General features: G+C 42.4%; 1 protein-coding gene across 4 annotated transcripts in view; it reads left to right on the top strand.

The window, feature by feature from the left end:
* Positions 1–26,724, top strand: part of wdr27 (WD repeat domain 27) — a 327,145-nt gene that overhangs the window by 134,462 nt on the left and 165,959 nt on the right. For 3 of the 4 annotated variants that reach the window (XR_010963597.1, XM_067988592.1, XM_067988591.1), the window contains exon 23: positions 15,790–15,892. Coding sequence is in view for 3 of the 4 variants with exons in the window: in XM_067988592.1 (XP_067844693.1) it covers positions 15,790–15,892 (103 nt within the window). In the remaining variant the exon portion in view is untranslated. Of the gene's footprint in view, positions 1–15,789; positions 15,893–17,584; positions 17,786–26,724 lie in introns of those variants that run through there. The other variant, XM_067988594.1, reaches the window with a different exon arrangement.

Genomic DNA, 26,724 nt, shown 5'->3' with positions numbered 1-26,724 from the left:
CCGCCTCGGTTAAACCGGAAGTAATCGCGTTCATGGCAGGTTGGAGTTGGGTTTCGCATTTTTAAGAATTTAACCCCCCGGCCCCTCGCCCACCCATCCTGGGGGTTAAAATTCCACCCGATGTGTTTGAAGATTATTGTAAAATGTTCCATATCTGCAAATATTGCTTCATAACTGCCCACTTAGAGATGTGAGAGCAGATGTAGGCTTCATGTCAGTTCCAAAATACGGAGAGATTGCCAAAGAGATGTGCTAGTGTTTGCCACAGTTTCCAGCGGCTGAAGATGGTGTAATAAAACTTTACCAAAACCTCCGTTAGATTTTTCCTCCTTGCTTCCCTCACTCTGAAGAACTACCTTCGTCTTCTTGGCAGCCCCTCCTCAATGATCCAGCTGAGTTCAGGAAATTGTCATATGGGCAAACGCAGCCAAAAAACTACATAGAATCATAGAAAGTTACAGCACAGAAGGAAGCCATTCGGCCCATCATGTCCGTGCCGGCCGAGAAAGAGCTATCCAGCTTAATCCCACTTTCCAGCACTTGGTCTGTAGCCCTGTAGGTTACAGCAATTCAAGTGCTCATCATCCAAGTACTTTTTAAATGAGTTGACGGCTTCTGCCTCTACCACCCTTTCAGGCAGTGAGTTCCAGACTCCCACCACCCTCTGGATGAAAAAAATTCTCCTCAGCTCCCCTCTGACCCTTCTACCACTTACTTTAAATCTATGCCCCCTGGTCACTGACCCCTCTGCTAAGGGAAATAGGTCCTCCGTATCCACAGTATCGAGTCCCGTCATAATTTTATACACCTCAATTAAACCTCCCCTCAGCCTCCTTTGTTCCAAAGAAAACAATCCCAGCCTATCCAATCTTTTCTCATAGCTAAAATTCTCCAGCCCTGGCAACATCCTCGTAAATCTCCTCTGTACCCTCTTTAGTGAATCACATCTTTCCTGTAATGTGGTGACCAGAACTGTACGCAATACTCAAGCTGTGGCCTAACCAATGTTTTATACAGTTGTAGCAATAACTCCCTGCTCTTATATTCTATGCCTCGGCTAATAAAGGAAAGTATCCCGTATGCCTTTTTAACCACCTTATCTACCTGTTCTGCTACCTTCAGGAATTTGTGGACATGCACTCCAAGGTCCCTCGCTTCCTCTACACCTTTCAGTATCCTCCCATTTATTGTGTACTCCCTTGCCTTGTTTGCCCTCTCCAAATGCATTAGCTCACACTTCTCTGGATTGAATTCCATTTGCCACTTTTCTGTCTACCTGACCAGTCTATTGATATCTTCCTGCAGTCTATAGCTTTCCTCCTCACTATCAACCACTCGGCCAATTTTTGTATCATCTGCAAATTTCTTGACCAAGCCTCCCATTTTTAAGTCCAAATCATTAATATATTTCAAAAAAAGCAAGGGACCTAGTATTGAACCCTGCGGAACCCCACTGGAAACAGCCTTCCAGTCGCAAAAACACCCATCAACTATTACCCTTTGCTTCCTGCCACTGAGCCAATTTTGGATCCAACTTGCCACTTTCCCTTGGCTTCCATGGGCTTTTGCTTTTTTGACCAGTCTGCCATGTAGAACCTTGTCAAAAGCCTTGCTAAAATCCATGTACACTACATCAAACGCACTACCCTCATCGACCCTCCTTGTTGCCGCCTCAAAAAATTCAATCAAGTTAGTCAGACACGACCTTCCCTTAACAAATCCATGCTGACTGTCCTTGATTAATCTGTGCTTTTCTAAATGACGATTTATGCTGTCCCTCAGAATCGAGTCCAATAATTTGCCCACCACCGAGGTTAGACTGACTGGCCTGTAATCAGCCATGATCATATTGAATGGTGGAGCAGGCTTGAAAGGCCAAATGACCTACTCCTGCTCCTATTTTCTATGTTCCTATGTTACATCATAGCAAATATTAGTTTGCATTTGGTGACTTGCACTGTTGGCAGGTTTCATCCATAGAAACTTTTAAATTAATTTTTAAAGGTGAAAGGATATATGTATTTATTTTTAATTGTGGTGGGGGGAGATAATTGCTCAATTCAGATGTAGTAACTCTAGCTATTCCTGCATGGAATAAGGTGATCTTAGCAATGGTTCCTCCACGAGCTATAATACATCTTTTGCATATGATACAGACACTGTCTGTACCAATCCAGAGATTAATATTAATTTGCCTCTTCTGATGAATACAATCTTCACACAACATGAAGGGAACACAGGAATTGTAGGCCATTCATCCCCTTGAGCCTGTTCCGCCACTCTATTACATCATGGCTGATTTGTACCTCAACTCCATTTACCCGCCTTTGCTCTTGAAGTCAATGGAGATAAAAATCGGGAGAGATGTAAAACGGGCAGCCGATTCGCTATCACCCGTTTTACACTATCACAGAAAGTCAAAATTACCTCCTATGAGTCTGTCATTGTCCCTTTCTAACTTTCTGCTCCCGTCTACACAACTTACTGTGCCTCTTAACAGTGTCATTTGCAAGCTTGGATATACAGCTCTCCATTCCTTCATCTAAGTTATTGATATATGTGGTGAAAAGCTGAGGCCGCAGTATAGATCCACGGGGAACACCTCTTGTCACAACCTACCAATCAGAGAATGTTCCTTTATCCCTACTTTCTGTCTCCTACCTCCCAACCAGTTATGAAGGAAAGACTGGCACATTAATACACCAAAAATGACTATTTAAGATCTTGTGTGTCTTTAAAATTGTCAAGTATCACACAGTACAAATGAATGTGAAAGCATCATTTGCAGTCCAGCTAATTTCAATAAATCCTTTGTTCAACTGTCCCAACTATTTTGTTTTTAAACATGTTGGAATTCAGAGCCAAAAATGCAAGACAATTGACATTTTCTGGCACTAAGCAATCTTAATGTTTGGTGACCGTTGTTACAGTTTTGAAAAATAGATATTCCCAGCCAGTATTGCTATGGGCAGGCTTGGCAAGAAATCATTGAGTTAATGCAGCATTGCTAGGAAACAATGACTCATTTTTCTTCTACCAGTTTAGTGGGTTCTTACTGTATGCCTCACTGGCAGACTCAAAGAATGAAGCAAGTTCTTTTGATGCTGTCAGCTGTGGTTCACATGAAAGTGGTGTTAATTCTTGCCCTGCAGAAGATGGTGTCCGTAGCACGCGATTCAGTGGGCTGCTGTGTTTGATGCTTTTCCTTTTCTGCTTGAGGTTGCCAGATTGTGAGCTATTTGACGCATGTAACATGTTTGTTATTATTAACAATAATAGATTATTTTTCGAAGGTTTTGACTGCATCTGTGTAGTGTCATTATCATAGAAAACATTCCAAGGCACTCTGCAGAAGGAGAAAAAGGGGGCAGCACATGGTGCAGTGGGTTGGACACTAGCCTTTCATTCTGTAGCCTGGATTCAGATTCAGCCCAGACGGCTAGGATGACATTCTCCTCTGTTTGCTAGCTGTAAGGGGCCTCAGTGAAATGAGTTTGGGAAGTCTTCATCCAATTCCTATGTATGAGAATACAGCGCAAAACTAGCAATAATTGGCAATCTTACTCAGAGAGGCCACAGGAGTCTGTGCAGCAACTGGGAAAAAATATCACAATGGTGCAGCAAGTTGGGGTTGCAGCTCATTGTTGGGCAGAATCGAGGCAGCTATGCTCTGCATCTGGCTAAGCTATGCCTGGTCTGGGAGTCCTCGATGCTGATACTGGGTGCCTAAAATAGGAAGTGTTCCATTCCCAAAGTCTAATTCCTCACCTTGATGAGCACAAAAGCTTATTTTTAAGGAAGTAGAATAAGGGAATAAAAATAACGGATGCAAAGCCATGGTGGGAGAGTTGGGAGAGGTGATTGCAAACTTCGTCTAAAAGATAGCTTTTGAGAAGGTTTTTTAAAGGGGGAAGGAGATTTGGAGATGTGGTAGGGTTTAGGGGGGGAATTCCAGAGAGTGGGGCTGCAACATCTGTGCCACGAATGGTTGGGCGGGAGGACCCACAAATGCTACACTTTGAGGACTGGAAGTTGTGGGAGGGAATAAAGGCTAGAGGAACTTGCAGAGATGGGATAGGGGCTTGCCTTGGAGGGATTTGAAGACAAGGACAAGGTTTTTAAATTCAATACGTTCAGGAACAGGGGTGGGAGTGATGGGCGATCAGTACTTAGTGTGGGATAAGATACAGGAGGCTGAGGTTGGACTAAGTTGGAGAAATTTTGACTCATGATTTGGTGTCAGATAGGTAGCTTGTCAGCACAGACCATGGAGTCAAGGGAAGTAGTGGGGAGAAAAAGCTGGGGAATTTCAGTTCAGTATTAGATTCCAATGTCAGTTCACTAAAGCTAATCGCAAAATGTTTGCTTGTTCTCTGGATAGTGTAAGATCAATAAGATGATCTTGCACCCAACTATCCAACTGGAAAGCGGGCCTTGTTTTTAAATACAGTCTCTGACAACTGCATACTACAGCGGATAGTTTTGACTTACAAGCAACTTATTCTCCTAACCTAATGTTATCAGATGTGAAATCTAAGGCGAACAGCTGTTAAATTTGATGTTAAATTTGTTCACCACATCCACATTCCAGATCCTGCCTCTTTGCTCTGTGCTTGTCCCTCTCTATGCACGAATTTTAGCAGATGTGGCATTCTTTGCATTGCTGTGGGTAAAGACTGGTTACTGAGAAATGTGGTTGTAAGTTTAAAAAGCTGAAGCAGCACTATTTATCTAAAGGTCCACTAGTAGAGCTGACATTGGCCTCTTTTTGCTAACATAGGCCTTTATTCTGTAAGAACCACAGACATTGTCATAACCCCATTCAATGACAATCCTTCATTGACAGGAGAGGAGACCAGACAAAAACATGACTGGGGAGCTGAAAAGATGAAACCGTTATGTATCTTGAAGATCTTGCTCTGAATCTCCTCTGATCATCTGTTCACATAGCTTAGATCCTCCTTCCCTCCATATCTCAAAGATTTACCTCCTTCACCTGAGATCCATTGCTCCTCTCTGTCCTACCAAAATCACTCCAATTTTCAATGTCTCTATTCCATACCTGCCCTCTGTCTCCATCTCAGACTGTTCTCCTCTATACACTTGGGATCAGTTTTGTTGCACTTCTCTATAGCCTTTCCAATCCTTCACATCTTTTGTTCATGGTGTAATGAGCAGAACTGACATAGTACTCCAAGTGCGGTCTAGTCAGTGTATTGTAAAACTTTCAGCCGAGATTTTCCTCATAATTTCCAGGCCTCTCCATGTAAGAGGAGCATTGCAAACCATAATGGGGTTGCTCAGTCACCTGGGATGTTGCCTTTGCTGCAACGTCAGATAACCAGTCTACTATCACACAGGGCTTCTATTTTCTTACCCCATCTTCCAACAGGGACAAAATCTACTCAGGGATAGATATAAGTGAAAGTGTTTTGCACTGAGTCATTTCCACCCTCAGGTCTGGCTCCAAAGCCAAGCCAAGCTAAGTCAAGATAGTTGGCAAGCCTTTGAATGCCAAACTTGAGTACAAACAGAGAACCTCCAAGCACTTTTCACCTTATTGTACAGCAGTGGAACATTGCTGTAGCTAGGGTCCTCACAGCTCTACATTCGAGCCCACTATGTAGGATGGTCAGATTGTAGTTGGGTGGCAACCAAGCTCTCTTTCATTATGACTGCTATTTGTCTGGCCTATACCCTTTGACCTTCCCAGCTTCAGGTCATGGAGGTATGCAAGCCACTTCACCATGCCTCGGCTGTAGTCAAGAAGGAGAACACAAATGATAAGTCGTCAGGAGACAGTTCTCTAATGACCTGAAACAGCCACTGTATTGTTACCCTAGTTTAGGAGAACGAGGACAGTTAATCCTTATCTAATCAGACTAAGAAAGGAGACACTTAGGCAGTCATCTTTCTTACTGCCAATTTTCTTCCCACTTTCTCTCTTGAAGGCATTGAATCCTGCTGGTTTACAATTATATAGACACCAGCCCACTGGTAACTTGCTTAAGTGGCCATTCTACATTTATGATCCTAGACTGTGGATGTTGGCTCAGATTTGATGTCCTCCTCTTCATGGGGACATCAAAGTCGAGCTTGACCCTGTCCTCACCCGACGCGCACACTTACACTTTGTAGAAGAGGTCGCTGACTGATTTTCCTTTTCTAGCAAGTGGTACTGAACCCCATTGTAGTGCCACTCTGACAATCCCAACTAACTCAGTACAGGCCAGAAATTGAACCTAAGACCCTTCAGACTGATTGACTTAGTTTCACACTGACTGAGCCATCAGGGAAGCATTACTTACATCTTTTCAAAGATCATTCTGGAATCTTATACCCAAAGGGACAAATGCATAATTGAAATCACAATTATTTTTTCAGGGTAATGTGTGTTTGATTCAGTCTGCCATGGTTTGACTGTCACATTGTTGGATAAACACTTTAGTTCCTAGTGATTTATGACCACCTTACCAAGCAACCCTGTTAGTGTTGTTCTAAATTATAGCCCCCCTTAACTGATCAAAGCTGTGCATTACAGTATATATGTATATAATATATCTCTTGATTCAATTAAAAACAGCCCTGCTTTCTGTAAGGGACTTTTGCATGGACGATGCGTTTTGGCAAATGGACGGATAGGACAAAAGTCTCCAGAACTCAAGCTGACTGCTGCAACTGAGTTACGAGCAGTCTGTTGAGTGGGAATATTTATCGGATCTGACTCCTGGTCATGACAGATTTGATTTATTTTACATAAATTGTGTTTTCAATGAGGGTTTTTCTCATAGTTTGTTTGTCTTTTTATAAGTCAACGAAAAAATAGGAAACCGATGACCTAACTTTACTGTTGTGATGCCAGTGGGAATGTGAATTTTATTTCTGTTGGGACTTTTCCACCCATACCATTTGTATAAATTGTCAAGAACTTCTCAGACACAACAATTCCATTGATTGTTCACACTACTATATCGTTAGTCTAGAATGTTGTGCGTTACAGCGGCTGTCCAATTGCAACTTTGTAACATACACAATTTTAAGGCACAGCCAAAAAAAATGGTACTCATCCTTATTTTTGCTTGAATACAATTTAGCAACTGATTTCTGGCCTTGCTTTAAGTAACCTGTTTATCTACATAAGCCTTGAGACTATACCATGTGTCTGTGTGTACTTCATTGGCTGTAAAGCGCTTTGGGACGTCCAGAGGTCATGAAAGGTGCTATATAAATACAAGTCTTTTTTAAGTGTGAATCTCCATCAACTTCATGTTTTAAATATTTTCATAAATATAATTGCATTAACATTAAATGAAATTCATATATTCTCCCTTTACTCACAGAAATCATAATATCTTTTACACAAAACTTCTGCTTTTGCTCTCTCCATTTGGTTGAAAGACCGGTGATTAATTGTCTGTTATGGGACTGCCTGATATATTTTCAAATTCCCATTATTGGAGAAATATTGACAACAGAAAGGAAGGATTTGCATTTGTGCAGCACCTTATCATATCTCAGAAACATCTGAAAACACTATACATATAAAGAAATACTATGAAATGCGGTGACTTCTATGTCAGTAAACGTAACAGCCAATTTGCCCACAGCAGGATCCCTTAAACTGCAATGAATTGAATGACTAGTTAATGGCCCTGAATTTGCTTGGCTGTACAGACAGAGCCCTGCCATAACTCCAGCGGGTGTCTGGCAGAACAGCTGCACATTCCTCCTGGGCCTGGAAATGCAGGGATCCAGAGTGACGTTGGAGTTTTCAGTGGTCTTTTAAGGGGACGGACTCTCCGCCCGCTCCAAACAAGACCACTGACATGGAGGGAGCAGGGACTCCCTACGTTGTGAGTTCCCGTTTCCTCAGCCTTAAAGGGAATCGTTGTAAGTTTGGAGGCTGGTACATTCTGTGAGATGAGGCGTTCTGAAGGGCACAGGTGGCCTTTACCACAGTGGGGAGGTTCAGGCCAGGGAAACAACCTGGACCCTTGAAGATAAGGTAAATATATTTTTTTTACTCATGGCATTATCGTCCCTCTTACAAAAGGGGGGGGCTGAAGAGGCAACAAAATCAACTTTCAGGAGTCAGGGGACCAGTCACCACCCCCAGGAGAGCAGCAGGTGCCTGAGATTCTGGCCTGCATGGGCTGGCGGGAACCCAAGGTGCACACCTAGCAGTGTGGGAACTTGCTGGCACAATGTTAATTAGGTGCCTTCCCCCTCACTCTGCAGACTCCAGTTTGGGATCAATGCTGGAGGGCAACGCTGGGCGCAATCCTGGCTTGATTGCTGGGATTGCACCCGCAAGCAATTTCGGGGTCCAACTGTTTCCCATCTCCTTTTGGTGGTGGGCGGAAAGCTGATCAGGATACCAGAAGAATGCCTCGCTTCTTCAAATAACACCAGAGGATCTTTAGCAACCATTAGGGATGGGCAATAAATGCCGGCCTCGCCAGCGACGCCCACATCCCATGAACGAATAAAAAAAAACTTGAATGACCAGACGGAACCTCAACTTTAACATCTCATCAAAGGATGGTATTTCTGACAACGCAGCACTCTTCAGTAATACACTGCAGTTTCAGCCTAGAACATGTGCCCACAACCTTCTGAATCGCAAGTGAAGATGCTGGCAAGTAAACAAAACTGACAATTATTGAGCTGATATATTGTTAATAATTCCCAATTATTTGGAGCATATTCTTAAAAGGGTTCTTGACCCCAGCATGCTTCTGCAGCTGATTTTTAAATACATTTATGTATTCATATATTTTTATATATTTGGGAATCTTTGTTGTAATCCCACTTGCGCCAGACAACTCTTTAAATTAGCAGGGGTGACCATGACCAGACACACAGCATTGAGTCAGTCACATCTATCATTAATCACATCTACCATTAAAGTGGAAGTCAGTGAATTTGTTGTGTACAAGTTTCTAGTTTCTTCATTTGATGGGAGAAAACTCATAGAATCTGATAGAAAGCCAGTTCAGTGTTAAAGGTTGACTAACAAAAGAGGTCGGACAGCATTTGCTGGGAATAGACATATACACTCGACTCAACCCACTGATGTGTAAAATACGGGGACAGCAGGGTCATATACTTGTTCTTGTGGTTGATCTGTACGAACCATACTGTCAGATTTAGAGAGGCAGTATCTTCAATCTGTTTCCTATTCTATCCCATAAATTTCAATCCATCCACTTTCTAAACTGAACTCTTGAAGTACAGCAGCAACAACTGCATTAACACTGAACTGGATTTCTATCAGATTCTATGAGCTTTCTCCCGTCAAATGAAGAAACTAGAAACTTGCACACAACAAATTCACTGAGTTCCACTTTAATGGTTAAATACATCCCTTACTTTCAAAATAAGAAAAATGGGTTGAAAAATGTAGCTAATGGGCCTAAACAGGATTGGGATTTACTTGAGGATTTTTATGTTTCCCATAAAATGCTATTTAATTGTGAGAGCTGATTAGCTTAAGGCCCATTAAGGCTGTTGCCCCTAAAACATTTCATACTCAGGAAATCCCACGCATTGGCCCAGCACTATCAAAATCATCTATTATTCCAACACACTATGTAAGTCGATTGCAAGCCTAAAGACAATTTCACAGAATCACAAGATAAATAGAGATGAGAAAGATCTTTCAACCCACCTTAGATCATTTAGAAAAACATGCCAGAATCCAACTGTCTCAAATAACTCCAAGGGTTTATTCCTCTCCTACCCTTTCCGGAAGTTTATTCCATGTATTGATCACTTTTTGTATGAAGAACCTACAGATATTAGACCTAAATTTGCCTTTTGGCAGTTTGAATCTGTGCTCCCTTAGCCTATTGTTAAACATTAATCTAAAGTAACATTGCCTTTTAAATATTAACATATAGGGGTAGAACTTGGACCTCATGGTGCCCATTTTATGGGTGTAAAACGGGCCAATTTCGGGTGCCAACGTCTTGCGCCCAAAGTACACCTGAAAGACGTCTGACCCAATATTGGATAAGGCTATTTTTCAGGAGACCCGGTGGATGCCCATAACGGGCCAGGCCTGCTCCACTCAGGATTCTTCAACAGGTACATTTAAAAAAATGCTAAGAATCATTTCTGTGGAGCCAGGAGTTCTCCCCTGATTGCAAAGGACTTCTAATCGGCTCCCTCTCTAGGGCCACTCTGGCAAGGTAAGCCAGCTGATATTAATTTTCTTAAAATGGGCGAGCTGCCTGTAGAGGCATGACAGGCACCGGCAGCTTCCCAAAATAATATTTATGAGGCCCAAGGCCCAATTTTGGTTGGGGAGCGTGCTCTGTGCATGGCGCCATTTCAGGCCCGGAAACGGGGCTAAAGGAATTTCCACCCCATGATGTGGTTAACATCTTCGGTTGGGGGAGAGGGAAGTTATCCAATTGGAACAAGGTAAGAGTTACTGCTGGCAGGGAATGGCCAAAGTCTCCATTATTGTTATTTGCCAGGCCTGATGCTAAAAGCAGCAATTTAAAATTTTAATTTTCCATTGGTAGTGTTCAGCCATTTCCTTAAAATGGGCGAGCTGCCTGTGGAGGCACTGAGAGATATCGTGACTGAAAGGGGAAGCTGGGATGTCCAGCTCAGCATGAAGTCCAGGCTGCAAGAGAAAACTTTAAAAACTTTTTTTTTAAGACCAATGATTTTCCCTACATAACAACAGCAGTTCAAAGTAGTTAATTGTATGTAAAACACTTTGACACATTGCTGAGAGACATTATATAAAGACATTATCTTTTTAACCAAATATGAGTTAATCCAGAAATGGACTCTTGCCTTGTTAATGACACAACTCCAACTGTGTCCCGGGGAAAACGTCATTTTGAACAACTCTTAAGCCCCGATTTTCAGAGTCTGGCAAAATTGGGATAGCGCTCACACACAGTGCAGGCATGCCAGCGCTGGCAACAGCGAGATCCAGTCTCTCCAAATGTTGTCCCTCCCCTTCATTTGAACAGATTCCCTGCGTGTGGAAAATATGCGTAGGTAAGCACGCCTGCCAGCTGGTTGGCTGCAAGTCACAAAATTGGACGAGTCAGCAGCTCTTAAAGGACTACTGCTCACCCTTAAAGGGGAAGTTGCCTGCAATTGTTCAGCCAGAAGGGAGCGACTGATTTAGAAGCATTACATGCATAAAAGATCCCTGCCTTCAGATGCTTTGGAGGTGTTGCTACAGGAATTGTAACAGAGGAGGGTGGTCTATATAATGCTGAAGGGCAGACTCTTGGATGGAGGTTGCTGAGTGAGTGAATGCAGTCTCCCAGGTCCACTGTAACTCGGTGAAAATTAGAAAAAAAGTTCAGTGATATCACAAGAGGTGCCAAGGTACGGGAAGGCACCTTTGTATACATGCTTACTCTTCCTTCATAGCTGACATGGACATACATGTTAACCTGGAAAACTAAGAAATATAAGCATGAGTAGGATTTTGTTACCTTGGTTTGGAAGGCCCAAATATCAGGGCTCAGGGGCCACATGTGGCTGTAGGGCCGCAAGTTAGATGTCCCCTGCCAGAGAACATACTCAATGATGTAATGACACACGCACAATTACAAGCCAACTGCACATTAGAAGAGTGCAGAAATGTATATAGACACCATGGCGGCAATTTTAAACCCCAAGAATGGGTGGGTTGGGGGCAGATGGGAGGTTTTTTTTTTATTATTCGTTCACGGGATGTGGGCGTCGCTGGCGAGGCCAGCATTTATTGCCCATCCCTAATTGCCCTTGTGAAGGTGGTGGTGTGCCGCCTTCTTGAACTGCTGCAGTCCGTGTGGTGAAGGTTCTCCCACAGTGCTGTTAGGAAGGGAGTTCCAGGATTTTGACCCAGCGACAATGAAGGAACGGCGATATATTTCCAAGTCGGGATGGTGTGTGACTTGGAGGGGAACGTGCAGGTGGTGTTGTTCCCATGTGCCTGCTGCTCTTGTCCTTCTAGGTGGTAGAGGTCGCGGGTTTGGGAGGTGCTGTCGAAGAAGCCTTGGCGAGTTGCTGCAGTGCATCCTGTGGATGGTACACACTGCAGCCACAGTGCGCCGGTGGTGAAGGGAGTGAATGTTTAGGGTGGTGGATGGGGTGTCAATCAAGCGGGCTGCTTTATCTTGGATGGTGTCGAGCTTCTTGAGTGTTGTTGGAGCTGCACTCATCCAGGCAAGTGGAGAGTATTCCATCACACTCCTGACTTGTGCCTTGTAGATGGTGGAAAGGCTTTGGGGAGTCAGGAGGTGAGTCACTCGCCACAGAATACCCAGCCTCTGACCTGCTCTGGTAGCCACAGTATTTATATGGCTGGTCCAGTTAAGTTTCTGGTCAATGGTGACCCCCAGGATGTTGATGGTGGGGGATTCGGTGATGGTAATGCTGTTGAATGTCAAGGGGAGGTGGTTAGACTCTCTGTTGTTGGAGATGGTCATTGCCTGGCACTTATCTGGTACGAATGTTACTTGCCACTTATCAGCCCAAGCCTGGATGTTGTCCAGTTCTTGCTGCATGCGGGCTCGGACTGCTTCATTATTTGAGGGGTTGCGAATGGAACTGAACACTGTGCAGTCATCAGCGAACATCCCCATTTCTGACCTTATGATGGAGGGAAGGTCATTGATGAAGAAGCTGAAGATGGTTGGGCCTAGGACACTGCCCTGAGGAACTCCTGCAGCAATGTCCTGGGGCTGAGATGATTGGCCTCCAACAGCCACTACCATCTTCCTTTGTGCTAGGTATGACTCCAGCCACTGGAGAGTTTTCCCCCTGATTCCCATTGACTTCAATTTTACTAGGGCTCCTTGGTGCCACACTCGGTCAAATGCTGCCTTGATGTCAAGGGCAGTCACTCTCACCTCACCTCTGGAATTCAGCTCTTTTGTCCATGTTTGGACCAAGGCTGAAATGAGGTCTGGAGCCGAGTGGTCCTGGCGGAACCCAAACTGAGCATCGGTGAGCAGGTTATTGGTGAGTAAGTGCCGCTTGATAGCACTGTCGACGACACCTTCCATCACTTTGCTGATGATTGAGAGTAGACTGATGGGGCGGTAATTGGCTGGATTGGATTTGTCCTGCTTTTTGTGGACAGGACATACCTGGGCAATTTTCCACATTGGCGGGTAGATGCCAGTGTTGTAGCTGTACTGGAAAAAGCTTGGCTAGAGGCGCAGCTAGTTCTGGAGCACAAGTCTTCAGCACTACAGCTGGGATGTTGTCGGGGCCCATAGCCTTTGCTGTATCCAGTGCACTCAGCCGTTTCTTGATATCACGCGGAGTGAATCGAATTGGCCGAAGACTGGCTTCCGTGATGGTGGGGATATCGGGAGGAGGCTGAGATGGATCATCCACTCGGCACTTCTGGCTGAAGATGGTTGCAAACGCTTCAGCCTTGTCTTTTGCACTCACGTGCTGGACTCCGCCATCATTGAGGATGGGGATGTTTGCAGAGCCTCCTCCTCCCGTTAGTTGTTTAATTGTCCACCACCATTCACGACTGGATGTGGCAGGACTGCAGAGCTTTGATCTGATCCGTTGGTTGTGGAATCGCTTAGCTCTGTCTATAGCATGTTGCTTCCGCTGTTTAGCATGCATGTAGTCCTGAGTTGTAGCTTCACCGGGTTGGCACCTCATTTTTAGGTACGCCTGGTGCTGCTCCTGGCATGCTCTTCTACACTCCTCATTGAACCAGGGTTGATCCCCTGGCTTGTTGGTAATGGTAGAGTGAGGAATATGCCGGGCCATGAGGTTACAGATTGTGCTGGAATACAATTCTGCTGCTGCTGATGGCCCACAGCGCCTCATGGATGCCCAGTTTTGAGCTGCTAGATCCATTCTGAATCTATCCCATTTAGCACGGTGGTTAGTGCCACACAACACGTTGGATGGTGTCCTCAGTGCGAAGACGGGACTTCATCTCCACGAGGACAGTGCGGTGGTTACTCCGACCAATACTGTCATGGACAGATGCATTTGCAACAGGTAGATTGGTGAGGACGAGGTCAAGTAAGTTTTTCCCTCGTGTTGGTTCGCTCACCACCTGCCGCAGGCCCAGTCTAGCAGCTATGTCCTTCAGGACTCGGCCAGTAGTGGTGCTACTCGAGCCACTCTTGGTGATGGACATTGAAGTCCCCCACCCAGAGTACATTTTGTGCCCTTTGCTACCCTCAGTGCTTCCTCCAAGTGGTGCTCAACATGGAGGAGGACTGATTCATCAGCTGAGGGAGGACGGTAGGTGGTAATCAGCAGGAGGTTTCCTTGCCCATGTTTGACCTGATGCCATGAGATTTCATGGGGTCCAGAGTCAATGTTGAGGACTCCCAGGGCCACTCCCTCCTGACTGTATATCACTGTACCACCACCTCTGGTGGGTCTGTCCTGCCGGTGGGACAGGACATACCCAGGGATGGTGATGGAAGAGTCTGGGACGTTGGCTGAAAGATATGATTCTGTCAGTATGGCTCGGTCAGGCTGTTGCTTGACTAGTCTGTGGGACAGCTCTCCCAATTTTGGCACAAGTCCCCAGATGTTAGTAAGGAGAAACCTTGCAGGGTCGACTGGGCTTGGTGTTTTGCCGTTGTCGTGTCCGGTGCCGGGTGGTCCGTCCGGTTTTATTCTTATTATGACTTTTCGTAGCGAGATTTTACAACTGAGTGGCTTGCTCGGCCATTTCAGAGGGCAATTAAGAATCAACCACATTGCTGTGGGTCTGGAGTCACATATCGGCCAGACCGGGTAAGGACGGCAGGTTTCCTTCCCTAAAGGACATTAGTGAACCAGATGGGTTTTTACGACAATCCGGTAGTTTCATGGCCATCATCACTGATACTAGTATTTTAATTCCAGATTTTTATTTAATTAAATTTTTAATTAATTAAATTTAAATTCGCCAGCTGCCCTGGTAGGATTTGAACTCATGACTCTGGATTTTAGTCCAGGCCTCTGGATTACTAGTCCAGTAACATAACCACTATGCTACCGTACCTGTGGTTAAAATAATAGCTTTTTCACAGACTGTATCCCGACTCCAACGCCCCCACTTTTGGATTTAACCCAGGCAGGTTTGTATGCGTGCGGACAGCAGACACCAGGAAGTCCCGCAGCCATTTGAAGCCAGCGGGCCGTTTCTTAAAGGGGCAATGTACCTCATTGAAATACTTGAGGTACATAATATTCTGTGTATTGGAAAATTAAAATGAATTTAACCGTACCTGTTTGGGTTTCCCATCACTTCTGATTCAGGTCAGGTGAAAGCAGGCAGGAAGGGCCGGATCCATGAGGTGAGTGCCTTTATTGCACTGCTTGTGGGCCCGGAGGAGCAGGAGCACTTCACCCAGGCCCAACAAGCTCACCTGGCCGACAGGACCCCCGCGATCGGCCAACGCCCCCCCGCACCATGGTGGAAGCCCCCCCCCCCACCCTCCCCCAGACCATTCTTCAGGACCTTACGTTTCAACCTTTCTGAGTACTTTGCAAAATGGAGAGGATCATTCCGGTGGAATGGCTTACGATGAATCTGAGGTTGCTCAGCTGTGAGCATGCTGGTGTAGAAGTAGGGGTACATCTCCCTAGTCAAAGAATTTGCAAAGTATTTATATGGGGATGAAAGTGTGCTGGGCTGTAAAATCCACTTATTAGCCTTCCTGGTAATCATCTCTCAGGGAAAGCTTAGGTGTCCTAATTAACGAGAAAAATGTGCTCCGAACAGGACAAGCGAAATCAAAGAGAGAAATACTTGTCAAACTAGAGCACTGAAAGAAAGTAATGTTCTTTCAGATCTGTGCGCCGATATGAAGGACACCAAAACCGTTGCCAACCTTGTGGGATTGCCCTGAGCCCCTGCGGGAGATTTCTGGCCACAGGATCTGAAGACAAGAGTGTAAGTAGAGTTTTACAACAACACCAAATGCTTCAGCAATGTACTGTTTTCACAGAATGCTTATTGTAATTGTGCCCGTCATTGATCCAGAGAACTGCATCTGCACAACCACTGTGCAGATAAAACAACAACTTACATTTATATAGCATTTTTATGTAACAAAACACCCCAAGGTAACATGACCAAATTTTACAGGCAGCAATTTTTGGAAATTAAATAAATAATTTCCCTCATAGTATCTAAAAACACATGGGGTGGGGTTGGGGGGAGGGTGAGGAGGTGATATTCCACTTGCTGGTGATTTTATGCCAACTTTACTGTCATACAAAAGTAAAAGTGAATTAATGCCAGTTCGCAATTTCCAACACTGGCTTTTTGTGCTGGTGGACTGAAAACACCAATTCTGGGGTGGTCGTGGGGCAGGGAGGGGGGAGGAAGAGGAACCAAATAATTTCAGTAAAACTGAGTTATGGGACACATGCATCTGGAGATATAATTCACACTGTAAGCAAGACTTGATACAAAGTCAAAGCATGCAGATTGTGTTGGAGAAAATAAGTGAGCATGTGGAGGTATCATGAATAAATCAGAGCTGTAACCAACAGGGAATTGTTGGGAGTGAAATGTGTGAACAAAACAGGTAAGGTAGATCACAAACCCAGCTAATCATTTGGAGCTGCGTCTAATTTTAAGAGTGACATGCATGCAAATTCCATGACCAAAGAACAATAAAACTCTGAGCTTAAGCTGTGTTTATGTAAAGCAGTTACACTTCCTACCCTTTAAGAGACAGGTTATTTAAACATAACTCCACCGTAGCAGTGGAATAATACATTGTGTGTTATACTATGTCATATTATAAAACAGTGTGTCATCCAGTTTACTTTGAGCAATGCCACTGGAGATTTGTTAGTTTTTATCACACTTTGGCTTTGCCATGAAACTTTTTTATATTCAAATCTTTCTACTCCACTGGCTTAAACTGCCTATTTATAAAGCAGCAACAAATCAGCACTGAGACTTAAGGCATTTCCAAATTAAAGTGAGCAACGCAGCTAGAAAAGTACCAGTGAGGAACTGGTACCAATGTTTGAGAACAACAGGAGGTGACTGAGAGGTGAACTGATAGAGATATATCTAAGATAGTAAATGGTATAGAAAATGTAGATCCAGAACACTACTTCAAACCAAACCATGATAATAGAACAAGGGGGCACAAGTTTAAATTAATGAAAGGCAAATTTAGGATCAATATCCAGGAAATTCTTCTTCACACAGAGTAGAGGAGGCTGTGATGGGGAGGTGTAACTGTTTGGTCTTTCTGGATGGATAAGCTAAAATGGATCAAATGGTTTTCCTCATCTTTGCCTATGTCGTGAAATTAACGCAGACAGGAATTTAACACAAAAGTGTCACCCCATGCATTAAAAGTAACACACAGCGGGAATTAAAACCTGTGGGAAATTTGCGCTTAGTGCGTCAGATTACCTTTTTTAATTGCTCAGTTATGTTTTTACATCTTGCCATTTTGTGAAAAATGGAAAAGAGTGTTGTAATAGTTTCAATTTAAACATAATAATAGCTGTTGATATATCAACCATGCATGTGACTAACTACCCACTTGGTCAGGCTTTTTGTATTTGTACTTTGATGGAATGTAATATTTTTAGCACTTTGATCTTTTTATTACAGGAGATCAAGGGAGGACTAGAACTCCAGACTGGCCTCATATATCTTGAAAAATGACAGGGAGCTATATGTGATTCTTTACCTTGCAGCTATTTCAGTTTTCTTTTATCCCAAACGGCTTAAGCTGTTCTAGGGTGGATTTTCATCCACTTTATTGAGTTTGATCATTTTAATAAATAGTAAACGTCATAATCCATCTTTACTGAGAGGCGTTGAATATTTTTGTGAGTAAACCATGCATTAAATTTGACTTGCTTTTGTGCTTAAGGAGTGATAGGATTTCAAACAATTTGAAATGTGGACAATTAATTTCCCGATTGCACAGTAGATGAAATTCCAAAGAGCAGACTGATACAAACTAGGCGATAAATCAATAGCAGTGGCATTCTAGGCATGCAACTGGTGAGCTGGGTGGAAAAGATTACTGACTTAGAATCTGGACATGAGGAACCAGTATACACGGATGAAAAGTGGAGCTATAAAGGAAATTCATGATATCTTGATTGAATTAAAGAATTCAAGAAATTGAGACATATTTGAAAGGTTAAACGTTTTCAGCTTTCTCTAAATTAAATGGGCAACAACAGTTATATAACCTTAAAAGTGAAATTACTGCTCAAAACCAATTATATTTCACAAGTTTGCAATTATTCAAAAGTGTCTAAGTTTTTTATTATCTAACACAGTTCACGTCTACGCATCAGGACATGAATTACACTTTGAAGCACTACCGTCATAACCCTCTTCCTTTAAGATCACAACACACAGCGCAAATCAAAGTATTCCGCACCCCCAGGGTTTTCCTGTATCTGGAAAAAATACTACGTTTTGAAGGAACAGACTGATCTTATCAGCTTCTAAGGGGATGATTTCCTCTAGTTCAAAAATAATACATTTATTTTTGTTAGAAATAGCGACCTGGGGAAATCTCCCTACCCCCCCACCCATAAGCTCTGTGCAGGGATCCTATATTGAGAAGTTCACTTTGTTCTCAAACTGCCGAGCATGTATTTTGTTTAAACTCTTTATTGAGAATTTTTTTTTATCAGTAGAGTATTAAAGATAACACTAATAGAGATACAGCAGCATCAACCAAACTAGGATGTGCACACGCAAGGATACAGAGAAAAAAGCACAGGGTTTTCAGCCATATGATTGTAGTTTAGTTCGGAATTGTAGTTTAGATCCTGATTCTACTCCCAAATGGCCTAGTTCTAATTTTAAGATTATGCCCCCTTGTTCTGGATTCCCCTATAAGAGGAAATAGTTTTTCTATATCTTCCCTATCGAATCCCTTTATAATTTCAAACACCTCAATTAGATAATTCCTCAATCTTCTAAACTCAAGGGAATACAAATCAAGTTTATGCAACCAGTCCTCATAATATAATCTTTTAAGCCCTAGTATCATTCCCGTAAATCTACGCTGTACCTCCTCCAAGGCCAATATATCCTTCTTGAGTTGCGGTGCCCAAAACTGAACACAGTACTCCAGATTGGGTCTGACCAACTGTACAACTGAAGTATCACTTTCTTACTTTTGTATTCCAACTCCCTTGAGATTAAAGCCAACATTCAATTAGCTTTTTTTGATGACTTTTTATACCTGTGCACTAGCTTTTAGTGATTTGTGTACGTGGACACCCAAATCCCTTTGTTCCTCTACAGCTCCTAGTCTCTCACCATTAAGAAAATATTCTGATCTGTCTTCCTCAGATCTCAAAGCGGATGACCACACACTTCCCCACATTGAACTCCATCTGCCACAGTTTTGCCCACTCAGTCTGTCTATGTCCTTTTGTAACTTCCTGCTTCAATCCACACAAGTTACTGTGACTCCTAACAGTGTCATTTGCACACTTGAATATAAATCCCTCCTTTATGACCCTTCTTTAAAACCCACTCCTTGACTAAACTTTGATCACCCCTCCTAATAACTTCTTCTTTGGCTCAGCATTTGTTTTCCTTCCATTTCTGTGAAGCGCCTTGGGATGTTTTTCTGTGTCTAAAGCGCTCTATTAATGCAAGCTGTTGTTATAATTAAGAATGGCCATCCTGCACGCATGGAAATTGGAAAATGGCACATAGGATATCCCTGCCCACATTCTAATGAAGTTCCTGAACAGGCTCACTGTTAATGCAAGTCTAACACAAATGGGGTGGAGACCCGGTGTTCCCTTTTTACACCGCTTTATCCCCCATGCAGATGTGTCATATCAGACATGAAATCAATCCCGATATCTGTTAATTTTTTATGTTTCACCCTGTCAAATACTTTCTGGTAACTCTGGAAAATTCAGAGATACACTTTTCTATTCATTTTCATTGCCAGTCCACAAATCATCCTCAAACCAAATATGACTTTGCATGTTCCTTTCTCACTTCTGAAACTAAACTGTTCTTCAATTAATTGCCAATCCAGTTTCATTTTTGTTCTTCCAGTATGATTTTTCACAGTGTAGCACATGAGACTGCAGCAGTTCAAGAAGAAGGCTCACCACCACCTTCTCAAGGGCAGCTAGGTTTGGGCAATAAATGTTGGCCTTGCTAGCGATGCCCACATTTCTAGAATAGAACCATAGAACCATAGAAAAGATACAGCACGGAAGGGGGCCATTCGACCCACCGTGTCTGCGCCGGCTTGAAGAACAACCAGGTGCCCATTCTAATCCCACCTTCCAGCACCCGATCCATAGCCCTGCAGCTTACAGCACTTTAGGTGCAGGTCCAGGTACTTTTTAAAATGAATTTAAAAAACCTATTACTTGGCTTTTCTTCAGACCTTGAATTGATGAATCTTTGATGTCTTCCTTATCACATAAAATTTTCACCATAACAATTTTTGTCCTTAATACAACCACTTATTGCATTCCCCCCCCCCTCATTGATTATTGACTTACATTTTTTGTGGAATTTTTCTGCTCTTCTGGCTTCTGTCTAGTTCATTTTCTCTAGCTGTTCTTCCATCCACATCTCACATGCTTCTATACACATTTTCCTTTATCCCCTGACCTAGTTCCTTGTATTTAAATTCGTTGTATCCTTTCCATTTTCCTCTCGGTTGGAGGATTTATTTTCCAACAGATAATATTTCAACCCAAACACATCAGAGGACCTTTACCATTTAAGAATTGTGAAGATGGTGCACTTTCTGCTCAGAACATGGTTTCCAAAAATATTGTTCTAAAGACAAACTATTGTTAAAAGCAAAACAAAGGTTATTTGATGTATTCTCGCTGGGAAGGAGACAAAAGCAGCACATTCTTTCTGAGTCTGGCGATCTGACCACCCTGCGTTACAAATGTGAAGAACGCTAAACACAAAATAGTTCTATTTTTGGACAAAAGTAAAATTGAATTGTTGGCTATCAGTTTGACTTGTCTTGCAAGATAAATGTCTTTGTACCATTTATAAGCGGAAGTCAGAGGTGGAAAGGGAGATTCTCAGTGGAATCTGAATAATTTCTGAAATATACTGAATGTAATGGAAAACTACAGAAAACAGCAATTTAAAAAATTGTTATTTGTGAGAGCCCAGAGATTTAGGTCAGCCAAATGGATTTTCAGTTGTCACAGTAATTCAAAAAGGAGTGAAACAAATTCAAGATTTATTTTACAGATATCAATACATTTTGATTGTGATGCACTTCACTCCATCTATTAACCAATGTTTCAAATCAGCTAATCTGCTTCTTAATCTTATTCATACTAAAAGCATTCCCTTAAAGGGGAGTTCAATCTATGGAGGTGATTTTAACTTGTTTCACCTGGTAGCGGCATCAAACCCCGTTAAACCCAAAAATACCGCCAGGGCCATTTTGAAAGGGGCCTAATGCAGTGCACCTGTTTCAGGCGGTAGGCCCCTTTTAATATACAAATCCTAGAGCCCCGATTACTATTTTAGGTAGAACTGGTTGAAGTGTGCCCTGTGCATGCTCAAATCAGTTCTACGGGTGATGGAACCGAAGAGACCCATTAAGGTAAGTTTGAAATTATTTTTGTGGAGTGCTCCTCCGGGCCCCACAAAAATGATCTGGGCCACTGCTGTCCCGGGACCTCCCTCTGCAATCGCAACCTCTCCCCCTCTCCCTTCCCGCACTTACCTTGCTGGCAGCCAGGGCAGCCCGATATTGGCCAGCCTTGATCCGGCGAACTGTATCAGGACTCCACAGCTTGCCGGCCCAATAACTGAGGCCGCAGCCTCAAAATCACAGCTACCTCTTCGCTGCGAGTATGGGGTGACCGGCTGGTGCACTCCACCTGCTCTTTGCCCAAAAGTCAAAATCGACCCCCTTGAGTTTTGACAGTGTACTCATGAACAAAATTCTTTGCTAGGTCTTCTCAACATATGTTCTGGAGAGTTCCAGCTGGTATCGCATTGTTTCAGTGCCCAGGAAACACCATTTCAACAAGTAAATTATGAAGAGCAGTCCACCACCCAGGAGACACTACTTCATCTAGTTTGTTATGAAGAGCATAATTACTGCACGTACTCAGCAATTTTGTTTTACACTTTCCCTTATAAGGGAAATATATATTCTTTAGCAATCAAAATATCGTCACAGATTTATAGCACACATCATTAATGAAAATTGCAAGTATATGTTCAAAATTTTTACGTGCCAAATATTAAAGGAATAAGCCTCAAAAATGTATCCGCAAGCCGTAGCCTAGTAACTTACCATTGTTTGTTATTTTGCTTTCTCAGTCACTATCACTGACCTGCCATTGAGATCTTTGGGTCCATTACAGACTTTCCCATTATTTTTGGAATCCTATACGACTCAAAAATGATGCTCAAATATTGGATATTTAATGCCACGTTGGGGAACTTGTCTTGTTGTGTTGGGATCGAGCCTTTAACAGCATGGCCTAAATCTAAGTTTTTATGTCTTCACATTGCAGCCATAGCACACTTCCACTTTCTTATAACAGAAGGTTGCGAAAAGGAACACTCCCTCATTCACTGGTTTATGAAGGGAGCCTGCAATTATATCCGAACAGACATCCTTCTGTGCCCGTGAGAACTGAGTTTTGTCTTTCACAAAATGTGATTGTCATTAAAGCAGTTAGATCCTTGTGGCCGCAATTATTGTTAACATAGATGATCTTTCTCCATTAGTGATGCATAAACCCAGTTACCAATGTGTGAGGCTGTGCTTAGATCCCATGATAAAATTCTCTTTAAAATAGAGCCAATTGTGCTTTCTCATCTGTACTAAATGGAGTTGCTCTGCTTACTGCATTTATCTAAATGATCTAGCATTGCTATTTTTCACATCTGTACTTAGACTACTGACACATAATAGTCTCAGAGGAACTGGCAGCTTTTATTTGAGACAAAGGGAATCATTCTGGTTGGAGGGACAAGTGTGGAAGTGTAACTATAAAGCAAGTTGTTTCAGGTATGCAGAAATCCCAGAATAATAATGAAAAGGTTACCATATATTATATAACAGACTTGTATGTGTGTGCTGCTGTGTGTGACTCTGCTGTTCTTATCTGGGTGGTTATAGCCATGTTTGTCCTATGTGTGCCTATGGCTGCACAATACCCTGATAGTGGTTGTCTACTATCTGTTGACATGTGTGACATTATGCTGCCTGTGTAACATGTACATGTGAGACTATGGCTATGTGCTGCTCTGTACAAGTGCCCAGTTGGTGTAAATGAGGCAATGGAAGTTTTGTGGCATTTTCCTAAATGGGTGGACTTTTTTTTTCTCTTCCTGTTGAGGTGCACATGCCAAAACCAGAAAACTATCAAAAGCTGAAACAGCCTTTAAACGGCTGATGACTCAAGAACGTGCTTGACATTTGTTGCGTGTGGTTAGATGGGCCTTATAACTTTAGATATTGGTATATGCAATATTCCTTCACTCGTATTGCAGGAAAAAAAACATAGGTATGTGAAAGCCTGAAGTGGAAATCCAAATGTTGAAGGCAGAAAATTGGAGGTACATTTCTACAGCCAGGCTGCCATGGAAAAATTAAAAATGATGCATTCTGGAACTGAAAAATCACGACTGGCAGAAATCACTACACTTAATAAAATGTCTTATAATTTGAATTAAAAATCTAATTCTCTATGTGAAGTATATTTTGCAATGTTCTATTGAGATATATCGAACTCATATTTCCCTGATCTATCAGGACTGTGTCCTCCATACAGTTTAATATAAAGCTTAATTTTCCAAGACTTTCTTTGGTGGGAGGACATCAAAGAGTTTCTAGTGTCACCTGACATCCTGAACTCAATTTCCAACAAGTTAAGCATTTATAGTTAATATCATTTCTTATTTTTGAAACAGTTCATGTCCCTTTGAATTTCCTCACAATTAATGTTTTAAGGTTGAGAACTACCACATGGGTGGTATTGGTTCCTGGTGCTTTGCTGTAAGCAGGATTAAGTGAACAGTTCATTTTGTTTTTTCATATATATCTATCTCTTACTTCCTACAGGGCACTATTTCCTGGCTCACCATAGACACGGGGTGAATATATTATTATAAGGAATCCAAGAAAATTATTAGCAACATCCTGGTATAGTTTACATTTTTCATGCGTCAAATGCAGTCACCTTTTTTTTTCTTCCAACAAGCAGTTAAACATTGCAATATGTGTCAGATCACGCGAATGGAAATCTTTCTGAAATTACCGAATGGATGCTTTCATGCACCAGAGGTAGCTGGTTGAAAACGATTGCTGCAAAATGGTACCATTTTTTTCCCTCTAAAGTGGTTAAGCTTTGGCCTCGATTTTCTCACTCCCAAGGGCGTAGCACTAATCTTAGAACAGCAGACAAAATTAATGCCAAGTTTGTAGAAAGTCATAATATTCCCCTGTAGTTTGGCACAAACCAATCAACACATGTAAATCTTAAGAGGAATTAATTTGAGCTTGAATGAGTGACTATTGACACGCAGGCTTAATTTTTGTACCCCAGTGTGATGGTTTTTTTGCTGCATGGTGGAATCAACAAAAAAAAAGACTTGCATTTATATAGCATCTTTCATGACTTCAGGACGTCAACAAAGCGCTTTGCAACCAATTAAGTACTTTTGAAGTGTAGTTACTGTTATAACGTAGGAAACGCGGCAGCCAATTTGTGCACAGCAAGGTCCCACAAACAGCAATGTGATAATGACCAGTTAATCTGTTTTTTAATGATGTTAGTTGAGGGATAAATATTGGTCAGGACACGGGGAGAACTCCCCTGCTCTTCTTTGAATAGTATCATGCGATCTTTCACGTCCAACCGAGAGGGCAGACGGGCCTTGGTTTAATGTCTCATCCGAAAGATGTGACCTCCACTTCCTCAGTACTGTACTGAAGTGTCAGACTAGATTTTGTGTTATCCTGAGTTCACTTTCAGGGACCTACACCTAAAATAGATGATTCCTAGATATTTTGGGGGTGATTTTAAACCCCAGGAATGGGTGGGTTGGGGGCAGGTGGGAGCTGAAAATAGTTGTTTTTTTGGGTCACAACTGCAAAATTTTCAGACTTTGCATTCCCAGTGGGAAGCCTGTGCTTTTACGCGCCAATGTTAAACCTGGAAATAAAGCCGGGTTGCAGTCGCGACCCAAAAAACAACTATTTTCAACTCTCACCCGCCCCCAACCCACCCGTTCTTGGAGTTTAAAATCACCCCCTTTGTGTGCGTAACATTGTTAACTGTAGGTAGTGCTTTTTAGTTGGGAATTCCACAATTGTTGTGCTGAAGATGTTTCTTAATTTTGCGGATGAATTTAATGCATGGCTACAGTGCGAGTATGCAATGTTGTATAAATTAGGGATGGAGCACTCAGTATAAACTATCATATGATCTCTAGCAACACATATTGTTATCTGCTTCTAATTGAATGTTGTTGTTTCCTCCAACTACTCTAATGGCAGAATTTTATTTCTCATTAGTAATAACTGAAATTGGAAAAAATAGCTGAAGGACATCGGATGCAGGTGATACTCCACAACTGAAAATTGACAATATTTTCTCTTGTTTCTTGTGGAGACACTGGGGGCTTTTCTAGATATGTATTGGTGCTCTGTGTTGCCAAATCGAATTTTTAAGTTGTTTATGTGATTGTTACAGTGAAATGGAGGCATTTTTCAATCCCCTCACATTTCTAAAAGATGTAGGTTAACAACTTCATTAAAATAACGAACCGAGAAATTTCAACCAAACCTGTTAACGGAATAGTGATAAATAGGCCGGGAAATTCTTCAGAGCTGCTCCCGCTCCACTGGCGTCACTTTGAAGTATTGCCAGTGGATCGGGAGCAGCTCGGAGGAATTTCTCGCAAAGGACTTTCTATCTCCTGGAATGCGCTGCCTGAAAAGGTGGTGGAAGCAGATTCAATAGGGAATTGGATAAATACTTGAAGGGGAAAAAATTGCACGGCTATGGGAAAAGAGCAGGGGAGTGGGACTAGTGGATAGCTCTTTCAAAGAGCCAGCACAGGAATGATGGGCCGATTGGCCTTCTTCTGCGCTGTATGATTCTATCATCTATGATTGAGCGATATAAAATTAAAAGGCAGAATTAAAATCAGCAACATACATATAACTAGCTTTTTATTTGATTGCCTATGTGATTGTAGCTAAAGTTTGTAGTGAACCAAGTTCTATCAATGAGACATAACCAGTAAGAGGCATTACCAATTGTCTTGTTTTTATTACTACTGTGGGCATTAATTTCTCAAAATAATATTGGAGAAATGCAACGGCATAAAGAGTTATGGATGTTATTCAGTGAGTCATAAGCTGCAATTTAATACACTGGTTTAGGATAGCACCTAAACCCCAAGATAAAATTACATAATTTGTCTACTCTATGCAATCTGTTATGTTTTATGATATACATATTTTAGTCACAAAAATGAAACAACCTTGGTGACGGTTAAAAGCAGAGCAGAAATTTCAATTATTGAAGACTAGTTTTGTTATGGAATAAGTTTGTTTCATTATTCACAAGAGGAATGAAGGAATTATTTTGCAGTTGGGAATGAAAATGACAGGAAAAGTAAGTATTCAGTTTTGTTATGCCAGGTGTCCCAATATAGTTAATTGCAAGGTCTGGCCACTAGGTGGTTCTGTGGAAGGAGTTTCCGCTGATCAGCAGGTAGATAGATCTGATGGTGCT

This window comes from Heptranchias perlo, chromosome 8 (genome assembly GCF_035084215.1).
Source record: "Heptranchias perlo isolate sHepPer1 chromosome 8, sHepPer1.hap1, whole genome shotgun sequence".
Classification (NCBI taxonomy): Eukaryota; Metazoa; Chordata; class Chondrichthyes; order Hexanchiformes; family Hexanchidae; genus Heptranchias; species Heptranchias perlo.
Note: the sequence above shows the minus strand (reverse complement) of the source record. Positions and strands in the feature narration are given on the sequence as shown.